The 25,181-nt window shown below is 40.2% G+C and overlaps 1 protein-coding gene across 1 annotated transcript in view; it reads left to right on the top strand.

Annotated features, from left to right (window-relative positions):
- The window catches only part of LOC120545277, a 7,968-nt gene extending 758 nt beyond the window's left edge, over positions 1-7,210 (top strand). The window contains exons 1-3 of the mRNA XM_039779476.1: positions 1-402; positions 2,130-2,308; positions 5,192-7,210. The exon at positions 1-402 is cut by the window's left edge and continues 758 nt beyond it. Of these exons, the coding sequence (XP_039635410.1) occupies positions 2,274-2,308; positions 5,192-6,797 (1,641 nt within the window). The 5' untranslated portion in view covers positions 1-402; positions 2,130-2,273 and the 3' untranslated portion in view covers positions 6,798-7,210. The remainder of the gene's footprint in view (positions 403-2,129; positions 2,309-5,191) is intronic.
- The last annotated feature ends 17,971 nt before the right edge of the window (positions 7,211-25,181 follow it).

Here is a 25,181-nt window from a genome sequence, read left to right as displayed (position 1 = left end):
TATGTATGGGAAACACAGTATCTGTTAGGAGGGGACTCATTCTGTTATTTCCATCAAGTCTTTCCCCAGTTCTTAAACTTTATTTGCACTTTTCTGTCTCTTTTTAATGTTTGTTACATTTTTTTTTTGATTGTTATTAACTTACAGTTTGGGACTTTTCCATGTTACTTTTGACCTCCTGTTGCTGCAGAAACAGAACTGTCATCACAGACTGTTGATAACTTTATTGTTCTTTATCTCTATAAAAGTTAATTTGTTACTTTGGGCGAGACGCTGCTGCTATCTGATTGGTTTCTCTGGTCATGTGATTCAGGGACGTGATGCTGATCAGACAGACGGAGAGAGGACGTGTGGATGTGAAGACTGTGATCTTAGAGCTGCTGTACCTACATCAACAAACAGGTAAGAACCTCTAAACCTCTAAAAGATCTGTTTCAGAAGTCTAAATATATATTCAGTGATGTGATGATGTAACAATGGTAGCTGATCTTAGATGTTCAGGATTTGTTCACGTTGACCCAACACAGTTTCTAAAGAAGAGGCTGGAAACTCTCCACATATCACACACACTAGATTAGTTATGAAAGGATTATATATGAACCATGTTACATATTTATTAACTCTCCACATATCACACACACTAGATTAGTTATGGAAGGATTATATATGAACCATGTTACATATTTATTAACTCTCCACATATCACACACACTAGATTAGTTATGGAAGGATTATATATGAACCATGTTACATATTTATTAACTCTCCACATATCACACACACTAGATTAGTTATGGAAGGATTATATATGAACCGTGTTACATATTTATTAACTCTCCACATATCACACACACTAGATTAGTTATGGAAGGATTATATATGAACCATGTTACATATTTATTAACTCTCCACATATCACACACACTAGATTAGTTATGGAAGGATTATATATGAACCATGTTACATATTTATTAACTCTCCACATATCACACACACTAGATTAGTTATGGAAGGATTATATATGAACCGTGTTACATATTTATTATCTCTCCACATATCACACACACTAGATTAGTTATGGAAGGATTATATATGAACCGTGTTACATATTTATTATACTCTCCACATATCACACACACTAGATTAGTTATGGAAGGATTATATATGAACCGTAACATATATTTATTATCTCTCCACATATCACACACACTAGATTAGTTATGGAAGGATTATATATGAACCATGTTACATATTTATTAACTCTCCACATATCACACACACTAGATTAGTTATGGAAGGATTATATATGAACCGTGTTACATATTTATTATCTCTCCACATATCACACACACTAGATTAGTTATGGAAGGATTATATATGAACCGTGTTACATATTTATTAACTCTCCACATATCACACACACTAGATTAGTTATGGAAGGATTATATATGAACCGTGTTACATATTTATTAACTCTCTGGCACTTTCATTTATTTTTTCATTGCTGTGAATAATGTTCTCTGGAGACTTTATTGTAGGTTTCTTCAGGTTATAAATTGTTACTGTTGTCTTATGTTTGTGTTGTTTACTGTATTGTCCGCACTGATCATATTTTAAAGTGTTTCTTCTCTTTTGAGGAGGAGACCACATGATTATAATAAAGTTTAGTTTGAGTTGTGACTTTACCTGAGACTGCAAGATAAATACAACCTTTCCTCTCTCTGGATTAACCAGGATCCCAGTCCCCGAGTCCAAAGTTAAATATTAAACCGAATTGTTCAACATATTGAATATCAGATCAGTATTAGTGTTCATGTTGGCTGTGGTTAGTTTCCTCTGCTGCTCTAAATCAGAGATTTCTTTTAATCTGAAAGGAATAGTAAGTTTTTAAATGTCAGAAATTTAAGGTGAGCTTGAGTTCTCCTCCCAGCTGCAGCAGAGTGTACCTGAGTGGAGCTGGGAGGAAACATCTGTTTGTGTGTGTGTCTGTGTGTGTGTGTGTGTGTGTGTGTGTGTGTGTGTGTGTGTGTGTGTGTGTGTGTGTCTGTGTGTGTGTGTGTGTGTGTGTGTGTGTGTGTGTGTGTGTGTGTGTTTATTCTGATGATGCGTGTCTCTTCCTGTCTCGACAGAACCTTTCTGATCACATCAGATCACAGTTTGATTTAAAGTCAGCTTCTTCATCACTCTGAAGAGGAGATCTCAACACTTCAGGAGGACCAAGAGACCCAAGAAGGAGACAGAGCATAGACTTACCTCCTCATCTGTCTGAATTAATGGACAAACGTAAAAAACCTGTTACCATGGCAACGTGAGTATTACTTGCTAAAACAGCACAGTTTTAGTGTTAAACACTGCTGGATCACATTTTACTACATGATGAGACCATTCACTACATAAGAGAGGTTTGTCACAATACTTATAAATGTCAACTATCTATACTGCAAAGAACCATAAGAATAATTCATAATAGAGCTCAACAGTGTGGTTCTGGAAGTAACAATTCGATTGATTGATTGATTAATTGATTGATTGATTGATTGATTGATTGATTGATTGATTGATTGATTGATTGATTTGATTATCAGAGATAAAGTCTAAAGACAATCTGAGGTAGACTGATCACGAGCTCTGAGGATGTGAAACAAAAGTTTCTGCTCCGGTAAAAGACAAAATTCTGCATGAAATCAACCTGGTTTGAAAAAAAAAGGTTTTATTCACCAAGTCATGGAAAAAATACTACATTACCCACAATCCTAAGCCTAACAGCGACGTCTCTGATGAGAAAATGTTTATCGTACGGCTACAGTGAGCTTCTACCATTAAAGTCTCTGACAGTTACTGTAAACCGTCTTGTTCCTTAAACTTTTTTGCTGTTTTCTGGTCCTGATTCCTCTCATAGCTGGTCGGCTTGGTTCCAGAGTTAAAACTCTATATATCAGCATTTAATGAAACATCAACAGAGATAAAGAACGGAGGGAAATCACTTCCGGGGGCACAGCCATTCAGAAAATGGGTGGTTACTGTTGAGCTCTATACCGGTTATAGCTGGTTCATTTTCAAACAGCACAAATAATGTAAAAAGCCATAAACAACCTGCTCCCTGGTTTTAAATCCTCTGATGTACAACAGGGCTCAAAAGAGACCCAAGAGAATGACTTCATATTCATATCTTTGCATGTTATGCATTTTATTACCCAATATTTCATGAAATCCTCATGTAAGTTGTCTGTTAGAGAAGCCGCACTGCATCTGGGAGCAGTAACGCTGCCTCTAACGCTTCATTGCACAAAGACTGGCCCTGGGTGGCAGCCAACGGCAATTTACACATTCCTCCTTCTCACCTCCCTCTGTTTTTTCTTTCCCTCCATTCTTCTACAATTCTTCTATTGAGTTCTGTAAGATAATTTGATTGTTTTAGAGATTATTTTTTGTGTATTTCCACCTTTAATCACCAGGACAGCATAAAGGGGGAGAGAGAGGGGGAAGACATGTAGGAAACTTCCTCTGCATCGAGGAATAATCCTCTCTATATGGGCACAAGCTCTACCAGCTAAGCTACCTGGGCGCCCAAAGATCATTTTATTTTTGAATGAAACCCATTTTTGTATCACTACCCCATTAATGTAGCCTGACAAGCCAGACCCACATCCAGATGTTGGTCTGGGAACTCCCCATTGGTCAGGGCTCAATCCGAGGGGCGGGATAAACGGTTGTCTTTCAAATTCCCTCAGCACCAATAGGATAGCGCTCCAACCAACCAGAGCAACGCTGGTTGATAGATTAAACTTTAAACTCCAAACACATCTTCCTTTTTTAAGAATGACTTCAGTGCCGTTCTTTGTTCTGTTCTCAAAGAAAAGCTGAACAAAGTCGCGGCCAAAGCTGATTCGAGCCACCGACTCTATACACGATGTGAATGTCTGGATTTCTAGGCTACCATGAATTTGATCGGAAACTATGATTTGTTACACTAAACTAAATAAGGAACATATGTTGTTGCAGACCACTACCCTCCAGGTCACTATTTCTCTGTTGTTGTGACACATGTAAGTTTTACGTACTGTATGTATACTTTTCACGTCAGAAACATCATGTGCACATACATTATGTTGTCAAGATGTGGTTAGAAAAATATTGGAATATAATAGTTAAATGTTAAAAATCATTCAGACTGTTTACCCAATGTCACAAGTTTTGTAGTAAAAAGCAGACTCTATGGAACTGCATCTTTCGTTTTCTGTAGTTCATAATTACTTTCTAATTTAACAAATCTATAATTTCTAAAACCTGCAAATATGTTGTCTAATATAACATGGAGTGCTGCTCGGTTGTCTCTAGAAAGTGTCTAGTGTTTGTCATGTCTAATATCTTTCTAATACATTTCTCTTGTGTTGTTCTTTTACATAACAAATATTAGAGAGGTGTAAAAAATTATGTAACCAGAAAGACACCAACAATTCTGAGAAAACATTATATTACATGTTACTTAGCTGACGCTTTTATCCAAAGCGACTTACAATTGCTATATATCAGAAAGGGGCTGGACTGGGACAAAAAAATGGGTCCTGGCATTTTTGGCTCAGGCGGCCCACACCCACCGTGATTGGTCAGCAAGTCCTCTAGTTTTCTGCGTTCATGTGATAGTTTTGGATCCTTCAAGAGGGGTCTTCAAGACTTATCTGTTGATCTTACACTTAAATAATTAATTAATTCTTAAGAGTTATGATTTCTATATTTATGTTATTTGTTTATTCTTTTATTATTTCTTTTATTTTATCAAACGCACCGTTTTATGGGAACGTACAAAGAGCATGACAAAGACGACATAATTGATTATTGTCGTGCAAACACTGTTGCCCTGGTCTTTGAACATCTGCAGACTGAATCTGACGCTATACAGTCACACCTGTTCATCTCAAACTGGTGTTAAATGCTGAAAAAAACAAGGTTATGCTGTTTTCTAACAAAAAGAAGGTGCCAGCAGTTCTCCCTTTGAGGAATAAACCTCTTTATACCAACTGAGCTACCCGACGCCCACATTCTTACCTTTCTGAGGGGTTTTGGTTTCATCTAAACTCAATATATTACTTTATGACATTATTGGCCTTCGTAATACCACTATTACTGCTTTTCTAACCAGTCTCTGATGTGCCAATTCATGTTTTGAGCTCTGGTCTTTACTTTTTTACAGGAACACCTCATCCAAATATGACAACATCCCCTACAAAGTTAAGATCCCATCAGGATCTCCTGCTCTGTATCGGCTGATACCAAGGAAAGATAACATTGGAAATCTGACAAGAATGACTCTTGGTGAAAAAAATCCAAACAAGAACAACAAAACCATCTTACTTGTTGGTGAAACAGGAACAGGAAAATCTACTCTGATCAACGCTCTGGTCAACTACGCCATGGGAGTGAAGTGGAAAGATGATGTCTGGTTTAAGATCGTAGAGGAGGAGAAGAGAAGTCAATCAGAAAGTCAGACATCAGATGTGATCGTGTACCAGATCTTTGGTTTTGAAGATAAAACTCTGCCCTACTCTCTGACCATCATTGATACTCCTGGATACGGAGACACCAGAGGGATCGAACATGACATGAACATCATGGAAAGATTATTTTACTTGTTCCGCTCAGAGGATGGAGTTCATGAGATTGATGCAGTGGGTCTGGTGCTGACAGGGAGTGTGAATCGACTGAGTGATCGTCAGAGGTACATCTTTGATTCAGTGGTGTCTCTGTTTGGAAAAGACATGGAGAAGAATATTGTCGCTCTCATCACACACTCAAATGGAAGAGCACCTAAAAATGCTGTGCAAGCTCTTGAGGCTGCGAAGATTAAATGTGCCAGAGATGAGAAAAATCAACCTGTTTGCTTCCTGTTTGATAACTGCCAACATGAAGACAGGACAGAGGATGCAGAAGCACTCAAACATGCAGATAAAATATCAATGAAAGGAATGAATCAGTTCACAAACTTTCTGGTAGAAACTGAACCTCAGAGATTGGAGACAACTGTAAATGTCCTGAACGAGCGAATCAGACTGACAGCCTGCATCCAAAACCTGCAAGACAGAATTGAGTTGATTGATCTAAAGCGAACAGAGATCCAACAGACTCAGGATGGTCTGAAGATGTATGAACGAGAGATGAAGAACAATGAGAAGTTCACTGTAGAAGTTGATGTGCCTTACAAAGATAAAGAACGTATCGATGGTGGGAAGTGGGGGTTGGTGTTCTATGAAGCAGCAACCTGCTGTACTGTCTGTAAGGAGAACTGTCACTATCCTGGATGCACAATGGCCCCGAAACCAGGACACTGTGAGGTCATGAAAGATGGCCGCTGCACGTCATGTTCCGGGAAGTGTCCTGCATCAGATCATGTGAAAGAAAACTGGAAGTATGTGACCAAGACAATGAAAGTTCAAAAAACTCTAAAAGATGTGAAAGCAAAGTATGAAATGAATAAAAAAGAGACTGAGAAGCAAGGGAACCTTTTGGAAAGTCTTCAGAAGGAGAAGGAAACCCTTGAAGCAAACAAAACACGTTTGCTGTATGAAGCCTACCAGCATGTTGTCAAACTGGAGGAGATCGCCCTGAATGTGGTTTCACTGTCTACTTATGTCCACCTGGACTTCCTGATTAAGGAGATGGAGAAGAAAAATGACACAGAGAAGGTCAACCATCTAAAACAAATGGCAAGTCGAAAATGTGAAGGAGTTCAGGCAGGGCTGCAGTACATGTATAATGCACTATCTAAAATGGTCAAAAGAGGATGGCAAAAATTATGGTAGTTTCCCATCTGTATATGGTTTTGTATAAATCTGGTGTTAAAGGTTACTTTTGTAAAATATTTAAAGAAAAAAATCTGCTTAGAGAGAGAGAGAGAGAGAGAGAGAGAGAGAGAGAGAGAGAGAGAGATAAAGAGATTGCCCCAGACTTCCAGATATAAATTGTTTGCTGTGTTGGAGCTGAATCCAACTTTCACACTTCAGTCATGAAATCGAACTTTTATTTGATATATATTATAATCAATATATGTGATTATATATTATATACCCTGGTGTTTTCATGTGTATTCATGTTTAATGACTAGTTAAATATTTCAGAAGACAAAAACGTGATGTAGGACACCTACTAAAGGAGTTCCGGTGAAACGGTCTGTTTACTGTTCTAAATGAATGCGCTACATTAAATCAAAAAGGAAATGTGTATTTATTATTTCCAACTCGTCCTTTGAACACCACAGGATGGCGCTAAAACACACAGGCTGTAAGAAGTAAGTTATACTGCCCCTCTGGACTGACTTTGTTTCACAGCGCATACCGTTATCTCTCACATCCCGTTCACTGTTCAGCTCGCCGCTTCAGGCTGCGCAGCTGCAGCCGACAGTAACGTTACACATCGCGGATCAAATTCTTCGTGAAAGTCGTTATATTGTTTTGGGGACAATGACATGGCTGGATAGCTAGCTTGTCCTGTTGTTCAACATACTGTCAAATTATTTTTACTGTACTATTTTAACTGTACACCATGTTATTGACTTTGGATCTTGCTAGCATAGCGTTAGCTTTCTGGCTCGTAGCTAAACTGAAGGGTTCTACCAGCTGAGCGGACTATATAAATATCTCCGGTTGCTAAGGGAGGCAAGTCGTATCTAAGGTCCTTCCTAATTCCTGGGGGAGTTTACAACGTTTGCATTGCATAAGAACCTGATGGATGGGAATGATTGTTCCAGGTATTACTCAAACCATCAGGGCTTAACCAGGGAAACAAAGTTCTTGTTTGTAAAAACTTTAGATTTCGATTGTAAAACTAATTAATATATAAACTATTGTTTTAAAAATATGTTATTTGTCAAGTGACCATGGTATAAGAGGGTTAATGCCCTTCGAGGTGTCCATTTTCAGGTATTTATGGATGACGGCGAGGTGTGAACCATCCCCCGCGCAGGGCATTAACCCTTACATGTTATACTTTGTTTTATTTTGAGTGATTAAATATATTCACAGTAAATATATATATTTGAAGAACAGGGTAGTCTGAAAGTGGACTGGTAGCTGGAGAGGTACCAGTCATCCTCCTGGAAACTACCTAACTGCTCGGTGTGCTGTGCATGTTTATCCATATTAATGCATGTCTATATCTTCCTGTGTGTGTAAATGCAGTGAGGACACCCCCTGTTGTTTAATGTTGAGTACAACAGATTCCTCCCTCTATTTCACAAATACATTTATCGTTCTTTTTCTTTTAAGTTTTCTTTGTGTAAGTTTGATGTTTTAATGCTTAGTGTGATGTTGACAGAAGTAAACTGGTGGTGGGACAGTAACACATCACTGACATTAATAAATATCCATATAAAGCAGTTAAACATGATGTTTCCTCATCTTGTTAATCAGTTTGTACAGAGGATGTTACAGAACTCAACTCAGTCAGAAATATTCTGCTGTGTTGGAGCTCAATCCAACTTTCACAATTCAGCCATGAAATCTAATGGACTTTCATTTGATGTATATTATAATCAATATATGTGATATATATTATATACCTTGGTGTATTCATGTGTATTCATGCCTAATGACCAGTTATAATATTTCAGAAGACCCTGGTCATGTGGAAACATGTTATTCATTTTATGTTGTACTTTTATTTTTTGATTTTGAGTGATTCAATGTATTTACAGTATATATTGGGACCAGAGGGTAGTGTGAGTGGTGACTGGTAGATGGAGTGGTACCAGTCATCCTCCTGGAAACTACCTAACTGATCGCTGTGCTGTGCATTTTAATCCATATCAATGCATGTCTATATATTTCTCTTTGTGTGTAAATTAAGTAAAATAACATTGTAAAAAAAAAAATTCTCCCAGGAGACTTATACCTTACTCATTATATTCTGTTGTTCCTCGTGAAATCACACCCTGACTGATGCAGTTTTCTGTCAAATAATAATAAAATGTCTGTTTGAAATGAGTTTGCTCAGAGTGTCTTCACTGGATCATCAGCATTTGCTTTTTGAGTCTCTTGAACTTTCGGTTCAACTTTCTTCAATAAATGACAATTTGTCTTTGTTATACCTATTTTATAGATTTAGTCCTTGCCTAACTAGAAACACTCATATATATTCACATGTATACATACAAATAATTTACACTTGGACTATAATAAAAGTTCTGAATATGTTGATGTGTTGAAACATTGAATGAGAATCAGTCTAATAAAGTTAAGGTCAAGCACAATAAAACTTGTGATGTTTGGTATTCGATATCAAACATTGTTGGATATAAAATAATTGGAGGACATAGAGACAGAAACTCACCACCTTTTGGTAATGTTTCCTTTCATGTTTCAGTTGTACCTCGAAACATCAAAATCCTGCTCCTGACCTACAAAGCTCTAAATGGTCAAGCACCATCATATCTACAAGAGCTCCTAGTACCTTATTGTCCCACTAGAGCACTGCGCTCCCAGAATGCAGAGTTACTTGTGGTTCCTAGAGTCTTTAGAATGGGAGCCAGAGCCTTCAGCTACCAGGCTCCTCTCCTGTGGAACCAGCTCCGGGTCTGGGTTCGGGGGGCAGAAACCGTCATCGCATTTCAGAATAAACTTAAATCTCTTCTCTTTCATAAATCTTATACAGTAGTTAGGGAGTGAGTAGTTGTAGAGTCCACCTAACCAGGCCCACCTGCTTCTCTTCATAGTCGTCAGATTAATACTGTAACAAAAGTAGAGGGAGGCAGGCCAGTACAGCCCGATCCGGCAGGGGAGAGTTCTAAGCCCGAACAGGCTCTTCTTCTTAAACTGCCTGTCTCTCTTAGTTACACCGTTATAGTTCTAGACTGCCGGGAGACTTCCTTCCTTTGACACACTGAGCTGCTCTCCCTTTCCATTTGTGTGCATCCCGTCCCAGAAATGCTTGTTACTAACCTAGCTTTGAGGGAGTTTACTCCCCGGAGTCCTTATGTTTTTCCACCCAGCATATTTCCTTGGAGTACGATGGCACCAACATCTTGGTTGCAGCTGGCGCCGTGGTCCTGCTGCACTCCCTGCTGAGCTCAGCGGTGCCCTGCAATGTCATGCTGCTTCCTGCTACATCCATCCATGCTCTGCTGGGCCACACTACATCCTGTAACGCCCTGCAGTGCCCTGATATGACATGAACTACTACAACTACCATTTGAAGTCACTGTTCCATTATTTTTAATGTGACTGTTATCGCCACTGTTCATCACACCCCCAACCGGCCCGTCAGACACCGCCTAACAAGAGCCTGGGTCTGTCCGAGGTTTCTTCCTAATAGGGAGTTTTTCCTCGCCACTGTCACACTGCTTGCTCTTGGGGGAATCATTGGAATTATTAGAATTGTTGGGTCTTTGTAAATTATAGTGTGTAGTCTAGACCTACTCTATCTGTAAAGTGTCTCGAGATAACTGTTGTTATGATTTGATACTATAAAATTGAATTGAATATCAAATGAACAGTATTTAGACTACTTTAGTGAGGTTGAACTGTTTGGGCTGTGGCTGACTGTAAAGTTAACCTGTGTACTAAGCAGAATAGGAGGACATTGTGTACAGTATTACCATTGCTGTCTGTTGTTACCATGTGGAGCTTTTGGCCATCACACGGTAAAAAGTAGTTAAATGTCTTTGTCTGTCTTTGTTCATCTTAGCTGTATGTCTGTTTCTGTATGTAGGTTACATTGACAGCAACCAAATACCAGAGTCAGATTTCTTGGATTTGTTCACATACTATAAAGATATTCAGAACTTATATGTTTGTTAAATTATCCGGAAGAGTTAAATGTTTATATATTGAACAACATTGAGAATGTCAGTAAGAAAAGCTTTTGAAACATAAATTTGGGGAAATGTTTGGTTCAGTCTCATTCCCGGCATGGTAGACAGTCCTGAATGTTGACACAGAAAAGCTCTTTATTGGAGGTGAGGAAGATACCAGATGTTCATTTAACTAAACTACCATCATAGTCTTCATCACTGAAATCTTTTCTCTTAAAACTGGAAGAAACAGTTTGAAAACATTTCTGATAAAACCTAAATCTTACCTTTGTGTTGTCTGTCAAATTTTTTTTTGACAGACATAAAAAGTTGCTGTTTTCTGCCTTCCGGATTTCAACATAATTTTAATTATAACTGTCAGGAAAATTACAAGAAATTAGCATCATTTCTTCTTTGCATCTGAGCGCAGAAAAACAAGTGTCTATTTCTCACAGGCGTTTCTCATCACTTGAGGCCTTCTTCATCAGCTGAGGTAGGAACACACGCAGACGGGCATTACGTAGGAAGCAGGAAAAACTGTAACCCCCCCTGCTGTTAATCGTTCTGTGTGTGGCGTCTGCGTGACGTACAGGTTCCACCCAAGACCGACACACACAAATACATACATACAGATACATCTCACTATATTAGATAGATTCACTTAACTGCATCACGACTAAATCTGTCTGCTGTCAGTAAAAAAAAGCGGCAGAGGATTAAAGCAACAGCATGGCCGCACCTTCAACCATAGGCGGAGGAAGTGGGGGTGCTGGGGGTGCGGCAGCACCCCTTGTTGGCGGCAGCACCCCTTGTTGGCAAACTGCGATCAAGCCCGTATTACCCAATGGGCATTAATCATTATGGTGATAATTATCCAATCAGAATAAAATAAAAGTTGTTTAATGTAATGATTGGCAGAAGGCCGCATGCACTGTGTAGATTGGCTAAAGATAAAGGTGGGTGGGCATGGAGCAGGTTGTTTACATCGCACTGAATCAAGATCAGTTTTCTAAGAACGAGTTGAGATTGAAAGATTGAAAGAAATAGGAATTAATTTGTAACTGATCCCCGGTCAGATTGGGTTGTATCAGCGAGTGAAAGTGTGGAAAAGGGAGAGAAAGAAGCGGCTGCTATAAAAAATGTCCCGCGAATAAATAGCTTTTTAAAAAGAGCTGTGAATGACGAAGAGGAGGATGTCGAGGAGCTAGCTAACGTTAGCTTGGAAGAATCGCTGCCTTCTACCAGCTACACTCAGCCACAGCTAACGGTAGCTAACGTTAACTTTAGCGAAGTTGTTGTGGAAAAAGACAGAGATGAGGCCATCAGCATTACAGAACAAGGTAATAGCACCTCAGGTACCATCATCTCTGAAGACCCTGCACTACGGGGACCGATTACAGAGACCGTCCGGGAGGAAGTTATACCCAGAGGGATATCAGCCTTTCAGAATCGGCGGCTAAATGTCCAGCATCTCGGAGGGGAACGAGGCTGGCGGTAGAAAGACCCGCTCTCTCACTAACGAGGCACTGACCCGACACCTTCACCACGGGAGTGGATTCTATATCACTGTCCACCGGAGACATTTGTTGCGTTGCCTGTAAAGTTCTACCAACACACAGCAGCGCATCTGTAGTAGGGTTTAGCGAGCTGCTAGAGCTGGACTTAGAGGATTTGATCTGCGACTTTGCAAAGAAAAAGACAAGAAATTAGAACTTCTAAAGGTAAGAGCTATTATGCTATCTGTAAATTGAGTAGGTTAATATAATCTGTTGTGACCGTGTGACCAGATAATGTACATATTTTGTTTAGTTTATTGAAATGCCATGCATATCAGACGTATTGCATCATAATTTTGTGATGCTGCTATAGGCCTGTGTGAGACTTAGTGGTCAAGTGCAGTAGCCTATATGTTGGCTTTTGCAGTTTGTGAAGTAGCAGCTGACTAAGTGACTGTTATTTAACAACCTGCGCTCAGCTGTGTTGTGTGATGGCATTGTTGTATCTTCAGTCAATCACGTTTCAGAATTACTATTGTGCTTTCTGCTTGGGTGATTTATAGTGAATACTATATCGCCATAGTCTTGAGCCATACAACGCTTTGGTATGATTTAATTAATTGTAACACTGTCTTGTGATGTGTGAGTCAGATGGCAGTACTTGGTTTATTGAACTGGAAAGGCATACTTGACGCCTGCTCAGCTGGACTAGTCATTCATCTTTTTATTATTTTTTATTCGATAGTGACAGTGGATAGACAGGAACGGGGGAGAGAGAGAGGGAATGACACGCAGCAAAGGGCCGCAGGTCGGATTCAAACCGGGCCGCTGCAAAGGAATCTTTTGACCAGTAGTGATTGGCATGTGATTTAGTGCCTATATATTTCGCTGTGCAGTATATAGCAGTATGTAGCCTACTTCATGGAGGGGGGTGGTGGGGTGGGGAGGCAGAGGTAGAGTTGTTCTGCGCACCTCCCCCCCCCCCACCCCCCGCACCCCACCAGCACCCCGCACCCCCTGCTGGAAATGACTTCCCGCGCCTGAGGGACCAGATCAGACAGCGGAGCAGCATTACACACAAAATGCTGCAGCGTTTCCTGCTAAAGTTTTCCCACCGTGGTCAGAAAACACAGAGGAGACACTTTGTTTCTCTCGCTATGACTCTAGAGTCGTACTCGCTCGCCGTCACTCTCCCTTAATTCTCCCTCGCTCTATCACCCACTCCCCACACACACAGACTGCCGGCTCGACACACACACCAGCGCACAAGTCTTAACATCAGGCTACGGCGAAAGCTCTGCGTGGAGCCGGCGTACAACCATAAAACAAGACTTAGTGCAGCTTCACAGTTGAACTGCAAAAAAAAAACATGTCCCACGTACCGTCCCGGTCGGGACCGGACTAGTGGGAGGCGGAGTGCACCGTGTGCAAAGCTGGCACATATGTTTCAGTGTCTTTATTATTTATCTTATTACATTGAAAAGGTATTAAGACATATTTTGTTGTAGCTGGATTTTCTAACACAGAAGAGGTCATATTTAGAACATTACTTCATATTTATTTATTTTAAAAGAGATATATTATTTTGTTACAGGTTACAGATTTTATTTTATTACAGAAGTTATTTTTGCACCATCGAGGCATAGTAAAGCATGTTCATTAACCATTAATTAAGCCTGTCTGAATTTTTGTCTCGAGGCCGGGCCAAGTGTCCTCTTTTTTGGAAATCAAAATATGGTCACCCTAACACACACACACACACACACGCACACACACGCACGCACGCACGCACGCACGCACACACACACACACACACACACACACACAACACACACACACACACACACACACACACAGACACACACACACACACAGAAACACACACACACACATGCACACACACACACAAAAACACACGCACGCACACACACACACACACACACACACACACAGACACACACACACACACACACACAGAAACACAGACACACACACACACACACACACACAAGACACACACACACACACACAAACACAACACAGACACACACACAACAGACACACACACACACACACACACACACACACACACACACACACACACACACACACACACACTTGTCTCACTTCACCATCAACAGAAATGTTTAATGTGAATTAGAGCGGTCGTTTGCCCGCTAGTTCCCTTAACGCCTCAGCTAATGCTGTGTCAACCCGCAGTGGACAGAGCACCACGAGCTGCCTGTTGTGGAGCTCCGTCAGGTCAGCACTAGTTGGTGCTCTAGTTACCCCAGAATAGGTGACTGTGGGCTGGGTAAAGAATACCGCGAACCGGTCGTGTCTCTCGTTTCCAGCCTTTTTTTGCCCACGGCTCTGTTCTGAATGTGAGAGATAGCCACGCCCCCTGATTTGCATATAAGAACTGGAAATAAAAGTCTCTTGAAATAAATAATTGTGGACTTATGAAATAAAGTCTCTAGAAATAAATAAATATGGACTTATGAAATAAAAGTCTCTTGAAATAAATAATTGTGGACTTATGAAATAAAAGTACCATGAAATAATTAAATGTATTTAATTATTTATGTATTTATTGCCTCATTTATTTATTTCATGATGTATTTCAAATGCATATTTATTTATTTATTTATTCATTTATTCATGTATTTATTTATTTATTCATGTATTTATGTATTTATTTATTTATTTAATTGTGAATAAAACGGCTTTCCATACATTAACTTTCCAGAGGTTTCAGTGTTTTTAAAGCCCTGATGCTGCAGGACTGACGAGAAGTTCAGCATCAAAGGACATCTCAGACTCCTCTTTCCTTTCATTCTTTCTTTCTTACCTTCTTTACATACTTCCTTTCTTCTGCCTTCTTTCCTTCCTTCTCTTTTTCCATCCTTCCTTATTTATTCTTCCTTTACTTTCCTTCCATTAATCCTTTCTTCCCTTTTCTTTCCACCCTGGCCTCCTTTTCTTCCCTCCTCTCCTTTTCTCTTTTCTTTTCCTTCCCTCCTTAAATACTTAAAAACTTACATAACTCATAAGAGCTGCAAAGATTTAGTTCTTTTTTTCGTCCGTCCTTATTTATTCTTCCTTTACTTTCCTTCCATTAATCCTTTCTTCCCTTTTCTTTCCACCCTGGCCTCCTTTTCGTCCCTCCTCTCCTTTTCTCTTTTCTTCCCTACTTACTTCCTTTCTTCTTTCCTTCCCTCCTTAAATACTTAAAAACTTACATAACTCATAGAGCTGCAAAGATTTTGTTCTTTTTTACGTCCGTCCTTATTTATTCTTCCTGTACTTTCTTCTCTTCTCTTTACATCATCTCTGCTATCATCCACCTATTAATCCACAGTGAGAGTAGTCTGTAGTTGTATTCCTGGCTTGTTTCCATGGTGATCAGATGTTAACCTTCTCCACCGTCTACGAGCACTTCAACAAGAACCTGGGTGACGGTCAGTTTAACCAAACTCTGATTAAAAAACAAAGAGAAGATCCTCCTTTATATAACTAATCAATTTTTAATTTTTTGACATAAAAAAAAAAAGTGTTGCTTTAACAGCATTTCATTTCCAAACATACGCTGGCTTCAGTTGTCATGGTGATTTAATCGTTTCTCTCTGTGATCGACAGCTGCCGCTCGTAGTCGGACGGGGGGCGTCACCCGCGCGCGCCTGGCAACGATGAGAAAGGTTTGTTGATTGGTCCATTCTGTGTGTGTGCGTGCGGGCTTGTCTGTGTTTGTCTATGTGTGTTTGTGTGTGTGTGTCTGCGTCTGTCTGTGTGTGTGTGTGTGTGTGTGTGTGTGTGTGTGTGTGTGTGTGTGTGTTGTGTGTTTGTGTGGGAGGGTATGTGGGTCAAGGTCAAGGTAAACTTTATTATCCCACAAGGGGAAATTCATGTTGTGTGTGTGTGTGTGTGTGTGTGTGTGTGTGTGTGTGTGTGTGTGTGTGTGTGTGTGTTTGATTGTAAAGATTTATAAAGAATATGTTAGATCATTTCCTCTCTAACTGGAGGTTTTATAAAGAATATGTTTAGATCATTTCCTCTCTAACTGGGAGGTTTTATAAAGAATATGTTAGATCATTTCCTCTCTAACTGGGAGGTTTTATAAAGAATATGTTAGATCATGTCCTCTCTAACTGGGAGGTTTTATAAAGAATATGTTAGATCATTTCCTTTCTAACTGGGAGGTTTTTATAAAGAATATGTTTAGGTAATTTCCTCTCTAACTGGGAGGTTTTATAAAGAATATGTTTAGGTAATTTCCTCTCTAACTGGGAGGTTTTATAAAGAATATGTTTAGATAATTTCCTCTCTAACTGGGAGGTTTTATAAAGAATATGTTTAGATCATTTCCTCTCTAACTGGGAGGTTTTATAAAGAATATGTTTAGATCATTTCCTCTCTAACTGGGAGGTTTTATAAAGAATATGTTTAGATCATTTCCTCTCTAACTGGGAGGTTTTATAAAGAATATGTTTAGATAATTTCCTCTCTAACTGGGAGGTTTTATAAAGAATATGTTAGATAATGTCCTCTCTAACTGGGAGGTTTTATAAAGAATATGTTAGATCATTTCCTCTCTAACTGGGAGGTTTTATTAAGAATATGTTAGATCATTTCCTCTCTAACTGGGAGGTTTTATAAAGAATATGTTTAGATCATTTCCTCTCTAACTGGGAGGTTTTATAAAGAATATGTTAGATCATGTCCTCTCTAACTGGGAGGTTTTATAAAGAATATGTTTAGATCATTTCCTCTCTAACTGGGAGGTTTTATAAAGAATATGTTAGATCATTTCCTCTCTAACTGGGAGGTTTTATAAAGAATATGTTAGATCATGTCCTCTCTAACTGGGAGGTTTTATAAAGAATATGTTAGATCATTTCCTCTCTAACTGGGAGGTTTTATAAAGAATATGTTTAGATCATTTCCTCTCTAACTGGGAGGTTTTATAAAGAATATGTTTAGATCATTTCCTCTCTAACTGGGAGGTTTTATAAAGAATATGTTAGATCATTTCCTCTCTAACTGGGAGGTTTTATAAAGAATATGTTAGATCATTTCCTCTCTAACTGGGAGGTTTTATAAAGAATATGTTTAGATCATTTCCTCTCTAACTGGGAGGTTTTATAAAGAATATGTTTAGATCATGTCCTCTCTCTAACTGGGAGGTTTTATAAAAGAATATGTTAGATCATGTCCTCTCTAACTGGGAGGTTTTATAAAGAATATGTTTAGATCATTTCCTCTCTAACTGGGAGGTTTTATAAAGAATATGTTAGATCATTTCCTCTCCAACTGGGAGGTTTTATAAAGAATATGTTAGATAATTTCCTCTTTAACTGGGACGTTTTATTAAGAATATGTTAGATCATATCCTCTAACTGGGAGGTTTTGGGACCGATTGGTGGGATTGCTGTGGACCAAGTACACACAGTGATACACAGTGAGGTTTAACCATGTATCAGCTGATTTAAATATCTCACGTTACTGTGTTGTGTCAACAGTTAACTTCATTTAATATTGGATGAGGAGTTTTCTTTTGTGGGGTGTAAATGTTCCCCCAGAACCAGTTCCTTCCTGAGACTATTTAGCAGAGCCACCGTCGCTGAGTCTGGAGCTCAGCGCCTCCCAAGACCGTTGTGATTGGTTTAAAGAAATGCAATTAACCCTTGTTTCTCCTATCCCAGAATGCATCTGTGGTGTCCGTCAGTCGGCCTCAAGAGTTATCTTCAGTTGAGGTATGGAAAGGCTTCAACTATTATTGAAGAATGAATGGTAATATTTGTGTGTGTGTGTGTGTGTGTGTGTGTGTGTGTGTGTGTGTGTGTGTGTGTTTGAAGTCAAACTGTTTCTGTGAAATCATGTGACATTAAAATCTTAAAAAAGACCTTTGTGGGGGTGTCGTGTGTGTGTGGAGCGTCCTCCTCCCTTTCTGCAGATATATAAACTAATATATAACATCCTGACTGATGCAGTTTTCTGTTAGTGGACTCTTAATCCACACTAATTAGAGACCTAACGGGCTCTCTAATCACCTGTGACAAGGTTTATTTTATACACTTATAATTATTAACTATTTTATTTGCTGCAACACCAATAAAAGTCTTATCTAAAGAGAACTCCTCCCTCTCTTCCTCTCTAGTTTTACTGATTATTTGAAGTCAGAGAGTTTCTGTGAAACCATGTGACCCCAGAGCCTCCTCCTCCCTCTCTGCAGATAAATAAACTAATATATAACTTCATGACTGATGCAGTTTTCTGTGAGTCATTAATAAAACGACTGCTTAATGAAACCAGTTTGCTCCGAGTGTCTTCACTGATCATCAGCAGCTTTTTGAGTCTGTTGAACTTTCTTCAAGAAACATCTATTTCTCATTGTAATGTTAATTATACCATTTTATTTTATAGTCTTAGACCTTTCCTCACTAAAAAACACATATATACTCACATACATAAAAATGATAAGAGTTTACACTTAAAATAGAATTAAAGTTCTGAATATGTTGATGTGTCCTTTCTTGTTATACTGGTTATAAAACGGCTCAGTTCACAATGTTCTGAAGGGTTTGATGAGACACACAAGGATATATACTTTTTCTAACAATCACTCCATAAACTTTGATGACGTGAGAGGAGAAAAATAAGAAAAGATGTTGTAGAAGAGAGGATTGGTTCAAGGTTCACTTACTTCAATTCATGATACCAATTAAAACAGATGAGACAGGTAACAGATTTAGAGCTGAAACTAATAATTATTTTTCTTGTCAATTAATGTGAGGATTATTTCCTGGATGAATGTATTAGTTGTGGGGTCTCTAAAATATGGATCAATGTTTCCCAAAGCCTCAGAGATATTCATTTTCCTGTCCCAGAGGAGAGAAGAAACTAGAAAATATTCATATTTAACAAGCTGACATCACACAAGTTGACCTGTTTTATCATCAAAAATGACTCAAACAGATTAATGGATTATCAGAATAGCTGGAGATTAATTAAATACTTGATAACTAATAACATTAATTGATTAATATTTGCAGCTTTACTGTAGATATACAGTAGATGATGTATTAATAGGAACAAGATACCTTATGATAGTACTAGAACATATTGAAAAAAATGTGTTGCTGATTTGACGCTGATTGATTGGATCGGAACGGACGTGCCGACGGTAAGGTGAGCGTATTGTGTCACTTCCGGTGTTCCCATGTTACAAACGCTAGTTTGCTGCTCGGCAAAAACTTACTGAACTCTGCTTTATTGTTTAAATTAGCGCGGTTTTGCCTGGATTGCATTTGAATTACAATTGTTTTACTCAAGCACTTATACTTAGCCTCACTTACAGTGACTGACTCGCTGAATTTACAATTGTTAAAACACTGTTAGCTACTTTAGCTTAGCCATTAGCAATGGCTAATTCCTCTCCCTCTCCTGCTCTTTCTTGCTCTGTGTGTCAAATGTTTAGCTATTCCTCTGCCTCCTTTAGTGATAACGATACATGTAATAAATGTAGTATATTCGCTGTTTTGGAGGCAAGGCTTAGTGAATTTGAGTCCGGCTCCGCACCATGGAATCAGAATCGTATGCTTCCGTAGCTAGCCAGCACCATGTAGTTAATGCCGGGCCAACATACTGTAGCTTCTGTAGCTTCTGCTAGCTGTCCCCCGGCAGACCCCGAGCAGCCGGGCGAGTGGGTGACTGTCCGAGGGAAGCGTGAAGCGTTAGATCTAGACCAGGGAGTGCACATGATGACGGTCGCTCTAAACCGGAGTGTCTTCGCCTTTCTAACAGTTTCTCCTACTCAGTGATACACCCGCTGAGAAGCCAGTTCTGGTTATTGGGAGCTCTATACTGTGACATGTGAAGCCAGCGGCCCGGCGGCTACAGTAGGCCTACCTCACGGTCATATGTGTCCCCGGGGCTGGAGCGGGCGATATAGAAACCCATCTAAAGCTGCTGGCTAAAAAGAACCGTAAATACAGTAAGCTCATACTTCACGTAGGTGGTAATGGTCGTAAATCGGAGATCACTAAAATGAATGTTGAGTCACTTTGTGCATACGCAAAGACAATGTCGGACTCAGTAGTGTTCTCTGGACCCCTGCCAAACCTGACCAATGATGAAATGTACAGCCGACGTCATCCTTCCACCGCTGGTTGTCGGGGGTGGTGCCCAGCTAATGATGTGGGCTATGTGAATAACTGGAGGGCGTTCTGGGGAAAGCCTGGTCTGATTGAGAGAGACGGCATTCATCCCACCTGGGACGGAGCCGCCTCTATATCAAAAATCTGAACGAGTTTATCAGACATAAACCATGACAACCCAAGTTTGATATTAGTAATCAGAGGTGCTGTGCTACGCACCCTCTTTGCTTCTGTTGGAGCAGTCGCCCACTCATAGTCTAATAAACACGGTGTCTGTCCCCGGCTCAGATCGGTTAAATCAAAGGTAAATAAAAGATGCGCTATACTTAACAACCTAATTGGAATTAAAACGACTGCAATAGAACAAAATAGGAAAATTAGATGTGGACTATTAAATATTAGATCTCTGTCTTCTAAAGCAGTATTGGTAAACGAGTTGATATCAGATAATAACTTTTTTTGTCTTACTGAAACCTGGCTGGGCCATGAAGACTATGTTAGTCTAAATGAAGCGAACTCCTCCCAGCCATAATAATACTCAAATTCCTAGAGGCCGGCGCCGAGGAGGGGAGTTGCAGCCATCTTTGATGCAAGCCTGTTAATTACTCCTAAACCTAAATTACATTATAACTCATTTGAAAGTCTTGTTCTTAATCTTCAACATCCAAAATGGAAAACATTACAGCCAATTATATTCGTTGTTATTTACAGGGCTCCAGGTCCGTATTCTGAATTTTTATCTGAATTCTCAGAGTTTTTATCATGTTTAGTCCTTAAATCAGACCAAGTACTTATTGTAGGTGATTTTAATATCCATGTGGACGTTGACAATGACAGCCTTAGTACTGCTTTCAACTCATTACTGGATTCAATCGGTTTCAGTCAGAGTGTGCACAAGCGCACGACGCTGTTTAACCACACCCCTCGACCTTGTGCTGGCATATGGTATTGAAATTGAGGATTTAATAATATTTTTGCAGAATTCGGTATTATCAGATCATTCTTTAATCACTTTTGAATTCTTACTACCTGATTATATTAAATTAGATAAAAGCTCCTACACTAGATGCCTATCTGACAGTGCTATAGCTAAATTTAAGGAAGATATTCCAACAGCATTCGACTCTATGTCATGCCTTAACATAACAGAGGACCTGTATGTTAACCTCAGTCCCTCTCAAATTGATGCATTTGTAGACGGTGCTACGAACTTGCCTACGGACGACCTTAGACTCCGTTGGTCCCCCTGAAAAAGAAGATGATGAAGCAAAGGAAACTAGCACCTTGGTATAACTCCCAAACTCGTAAATTAAAACAAATCTCGCGAAACCTCGAATGTAAGTGGCGTTCCACAAAAGTGGAAGAATCTCGTTTGGATTGGCAAGAAAGTCTCAAAACCTATAGGAAGGCCCTAAGAAAGGCCAGATCAGACTATTACTCATCACTAATAGAAGAAAATAGGAACAACCCAAGGTTTCTTTTCAGCACTGTCGCCAGGCTGACAGATAGCCACAGCTCTACTGAGCCATCTATTCCTCTAGCTCCGAGTAGTGATGACTTCATGAGCTTCTTTAATGATAAAATTACAACAATTAGAGATAAAATTCATCACCTTTTACACTCAACTTCTAACGGTTCACCTTAAACGCAGAGTCGCTAGAAATAACGAATAGTCTCGACATATACTTAGACTGCTTTTATCCTATAGACCTTCAACAATTAATGTTAAAGATATCCTCAGCTAAGCCATCTACCTGTCTCTTGGACCCCATCCCAACGAGACTACTCAAAGAAGCATTACCTGTGGTTAACACCTCATTACTAGATATGATCAATATGTCTCTATTAACAGGTTATATACCACAGTCATTTAAATAGCTGTGATAAAACCTCTTCTGAAAAAACCCAACCTGGATCCTGAGGTCTTAGCAAACTATAGACCTATATCTAACCTTCCCTTTCTATCCAAGATCCTTGAGAAGGTAATTGCTAATCAGTTATGTGGTTTTCTAGATAGCAATAGTTTATTTGATGACTTTCAATCAGGATTTAGAAAGAATCATAGCACAGAGACGGCACTGGTGAAAATTACTAACGACCTTTTAACTGCTGCAGACAAAGGACTTGTCTCCATTCTTGTTTTACTAGATCTTAGTGCTGCATTTGACACAATTGACCATTCAATCCTGTTACAGAGATTGGAACACTTGGTTGGCATTAAAGGAATTGCTCTAAGCTGGTTTAAGTCCTATTTCTCTGATCGATCTCAATTTGTGAATGTTAATGATAAATCCTCCAAGTACGCTAAAGTTAGCCATGGGGTTCCTCAAGGCTCAGTGCTTGGACCAATTCTATTCTCCTTATATATGCTTCCTCTAGGCAATATTATTAGAAAACACTCAATTAACTTTCACTGTTATGCGGATGACACCCAATTATACTTGTCAATCAAACCAGACGAAACCAGTCAGCTAGCTAAATTTCAAGCGTGCATTAAGGATATAAAAATCCTGGATGACCTATAATTTTCTGATGTTAAACCCTAACAAAACTGAAGTTATTGTGCTGGGCCCTAAACACCTCCGAACTTCATTATCTAAAGATATAGCTACTCTGGATGGTATTGCCCTGGCCTCCAGCACCACTGTTAGAAATTTAGGAGTTATCTTTGACCAGGATATATCCTTTAATGCCAATCTAAAACAAACCTCAAGAACAGCCCTTTTTCATCTTCGTAACATTGCCAAAATTAGGAATATCCTGTCTCAAAACGACGCTGAAAAACTAGTCCATGCATTCGTTACTTCCAGGCTGGACTATTGTAATTCCCTACTGTCAGGTTGCTCAAATTGTCACGTTCCGCTCCTGTGTCACGCTTGTGTTTTGTTTTTGTTTCAGGTCGTGTTCACATTTCTGTTTTATTGTGAAGGTTCCCTGTTGTTTCTTGTGTTTTCTGTTTACTTCCTGTTGTCAGTGATTGTTCAACCCCCCCTAAATGTTCTGCACCTGTGTCTCATTATCCTTTCTGTTTAGTGTATTTAAGTTCAGTCTTCCCCTTACCCCAGTGCCGAGTTGTCTGCCTTCCCTGAGTACAGCCTTCAGCGTTATTCCCTAGTGTCCCTATCGTTTTGTGTATTCCTTGGATTTCGACTTTTGCCTGTTTGGATTTACCCTTTTGCCTGCCACTTTTGGATACCTTTGCCTGTGAGTGTTGTCTGACTTTTGCAATAAACATTTTGCAACTGCGTACCTGAGTTGTGCATTGTGGGTCCATTTACCTGTGGTTGTGTCAGTACAATCTCGCCACAACATGGACCCCGCCAACTCCGACGAGGTACAGAACGCGCTACGAGCCCAAGGACAGCGGATTCATCAGTTTGAGGAAGTGCTGTCTGCTATCCAGCGGGAGTTGCGTGGGATGGCGGAGCGCCAGCAGGGCTTCCAGCGGGCCGTTGGCGATCAGGTTTCCCTTCTGTCAACACAGTTCCAGGCTATCCAGTCTGTGTCCACGCCGACCGTCGCTCAAGGCTCCTTGGACACGGTTTCTGCCACTGGACTCTCGGGAGGTGTGGATCCTGCTGCTCCGCCCGTCCAGTCATCTGCTGGTTCTCCTGCCATGCCTCACCTGTCTAGAAAAAAAGAAGCGTTCAAAGCCAGTTTTTTTATTTTTTTTTTTGAGTCTGAAACTTGAACTCATGCATTATCTGGATGATCGGTGCGTTATCATTTTTTTTAATAGTTTTTTTTTTTTTGAAGCCGGGCCATAAAGAATCGGACGGTTGTTTGAACGAGAGAAAAAGAGAGGTGCCGTCAAGACTTCATCACGGAATTACGACAGGGGGTTTCTTTCCGGAGTGGGCGTGGCATGCCCTCACCGCCTCCTCAACCTGTGGGTTCACCGTCGCAGGCTGCAAGGGGGGAGGAGCCTATGCAGCTGGGCAGAGCACGCCTCTCTCCCGAGGAGAGATGGAGGAGGATCCAGGACGGCGTCTGCATCTACTGTGGACAGCGTGGCCATTTCATTGGCCGGTGTCCAGTAAAAGGAGAGGCTCGCCAGTGAAAGAGAGGGTCCTGGTGAGCCATACTTCTGTTACTAACAGCCCCTCTCGCCCCTTATTTACTGTGACAGTTGCCTCCACGGAGATCTCCAGGCCTCTGGAGATTATGGTGGATTCTGGGGCTGACGTCAGTCTCATGGCTATTTCTCTGGCTAGAGAATTGAGGCTGAGGTCTATTCCGATTCCTGTTCCGCTGAGTGCTACTGCGTTGGATGGTCGGTTTCTATGGCAGGTAACTCATCGAACCTCTCCTGTCACTCTGAGTTTTCCTGACCATCATACAGAGACTATGACATTTTTCCTGGTTAACTCCTCTCTCCCTCCAGTTATTCTTGGATTTCCCTGGCTCCGTGAACACAACCCTCTTATTGACTGGACCATGGGGGTTGTCACGGGATGGGGGGTGGCTTGTTCCAGTAAGTGCTTCCACTCCAGACCCGGCTGGGGGCTCGGAGGAGGGTCGTTCCCTCACCCTCCCTGGGTGGGGTGTCTATGGCTCCGGTTTCTACCCGATTGGCCCTGAACCTTCCGTTCTTCCTGCCGTAAACCGGAGGTTACGGTGACGGAGAGGGTTCCTGACCTGTCATCTGTACCGTCCTGTTACATGGATTTAGGGGAGGTGTTCAACAAATCCAGAGCCACTGCCTTGCCCCTCATCGGCCTTATGACTGTCCTATCGACCTGTTGCCTG

Source organism: Perca fluviatilis, chromosome 17 (genome assembly GCF_010015445.1).
Source record: "Perca fluviatilis chromosome 17, GENO_Pfluv_1.0, whole genome shotgun sequence".
Lineage (NCBI taxonomy): Eukaryota > Metazoa > Chordata > Actinopteri > Perciformes > Percidae > Perca > Perca fluviatilis.
The sequence above is the reverse complement of the archived record's forward strand: the minus strand, read 5'-3'. Positions and strand labels throughout refer to the sequence as shown.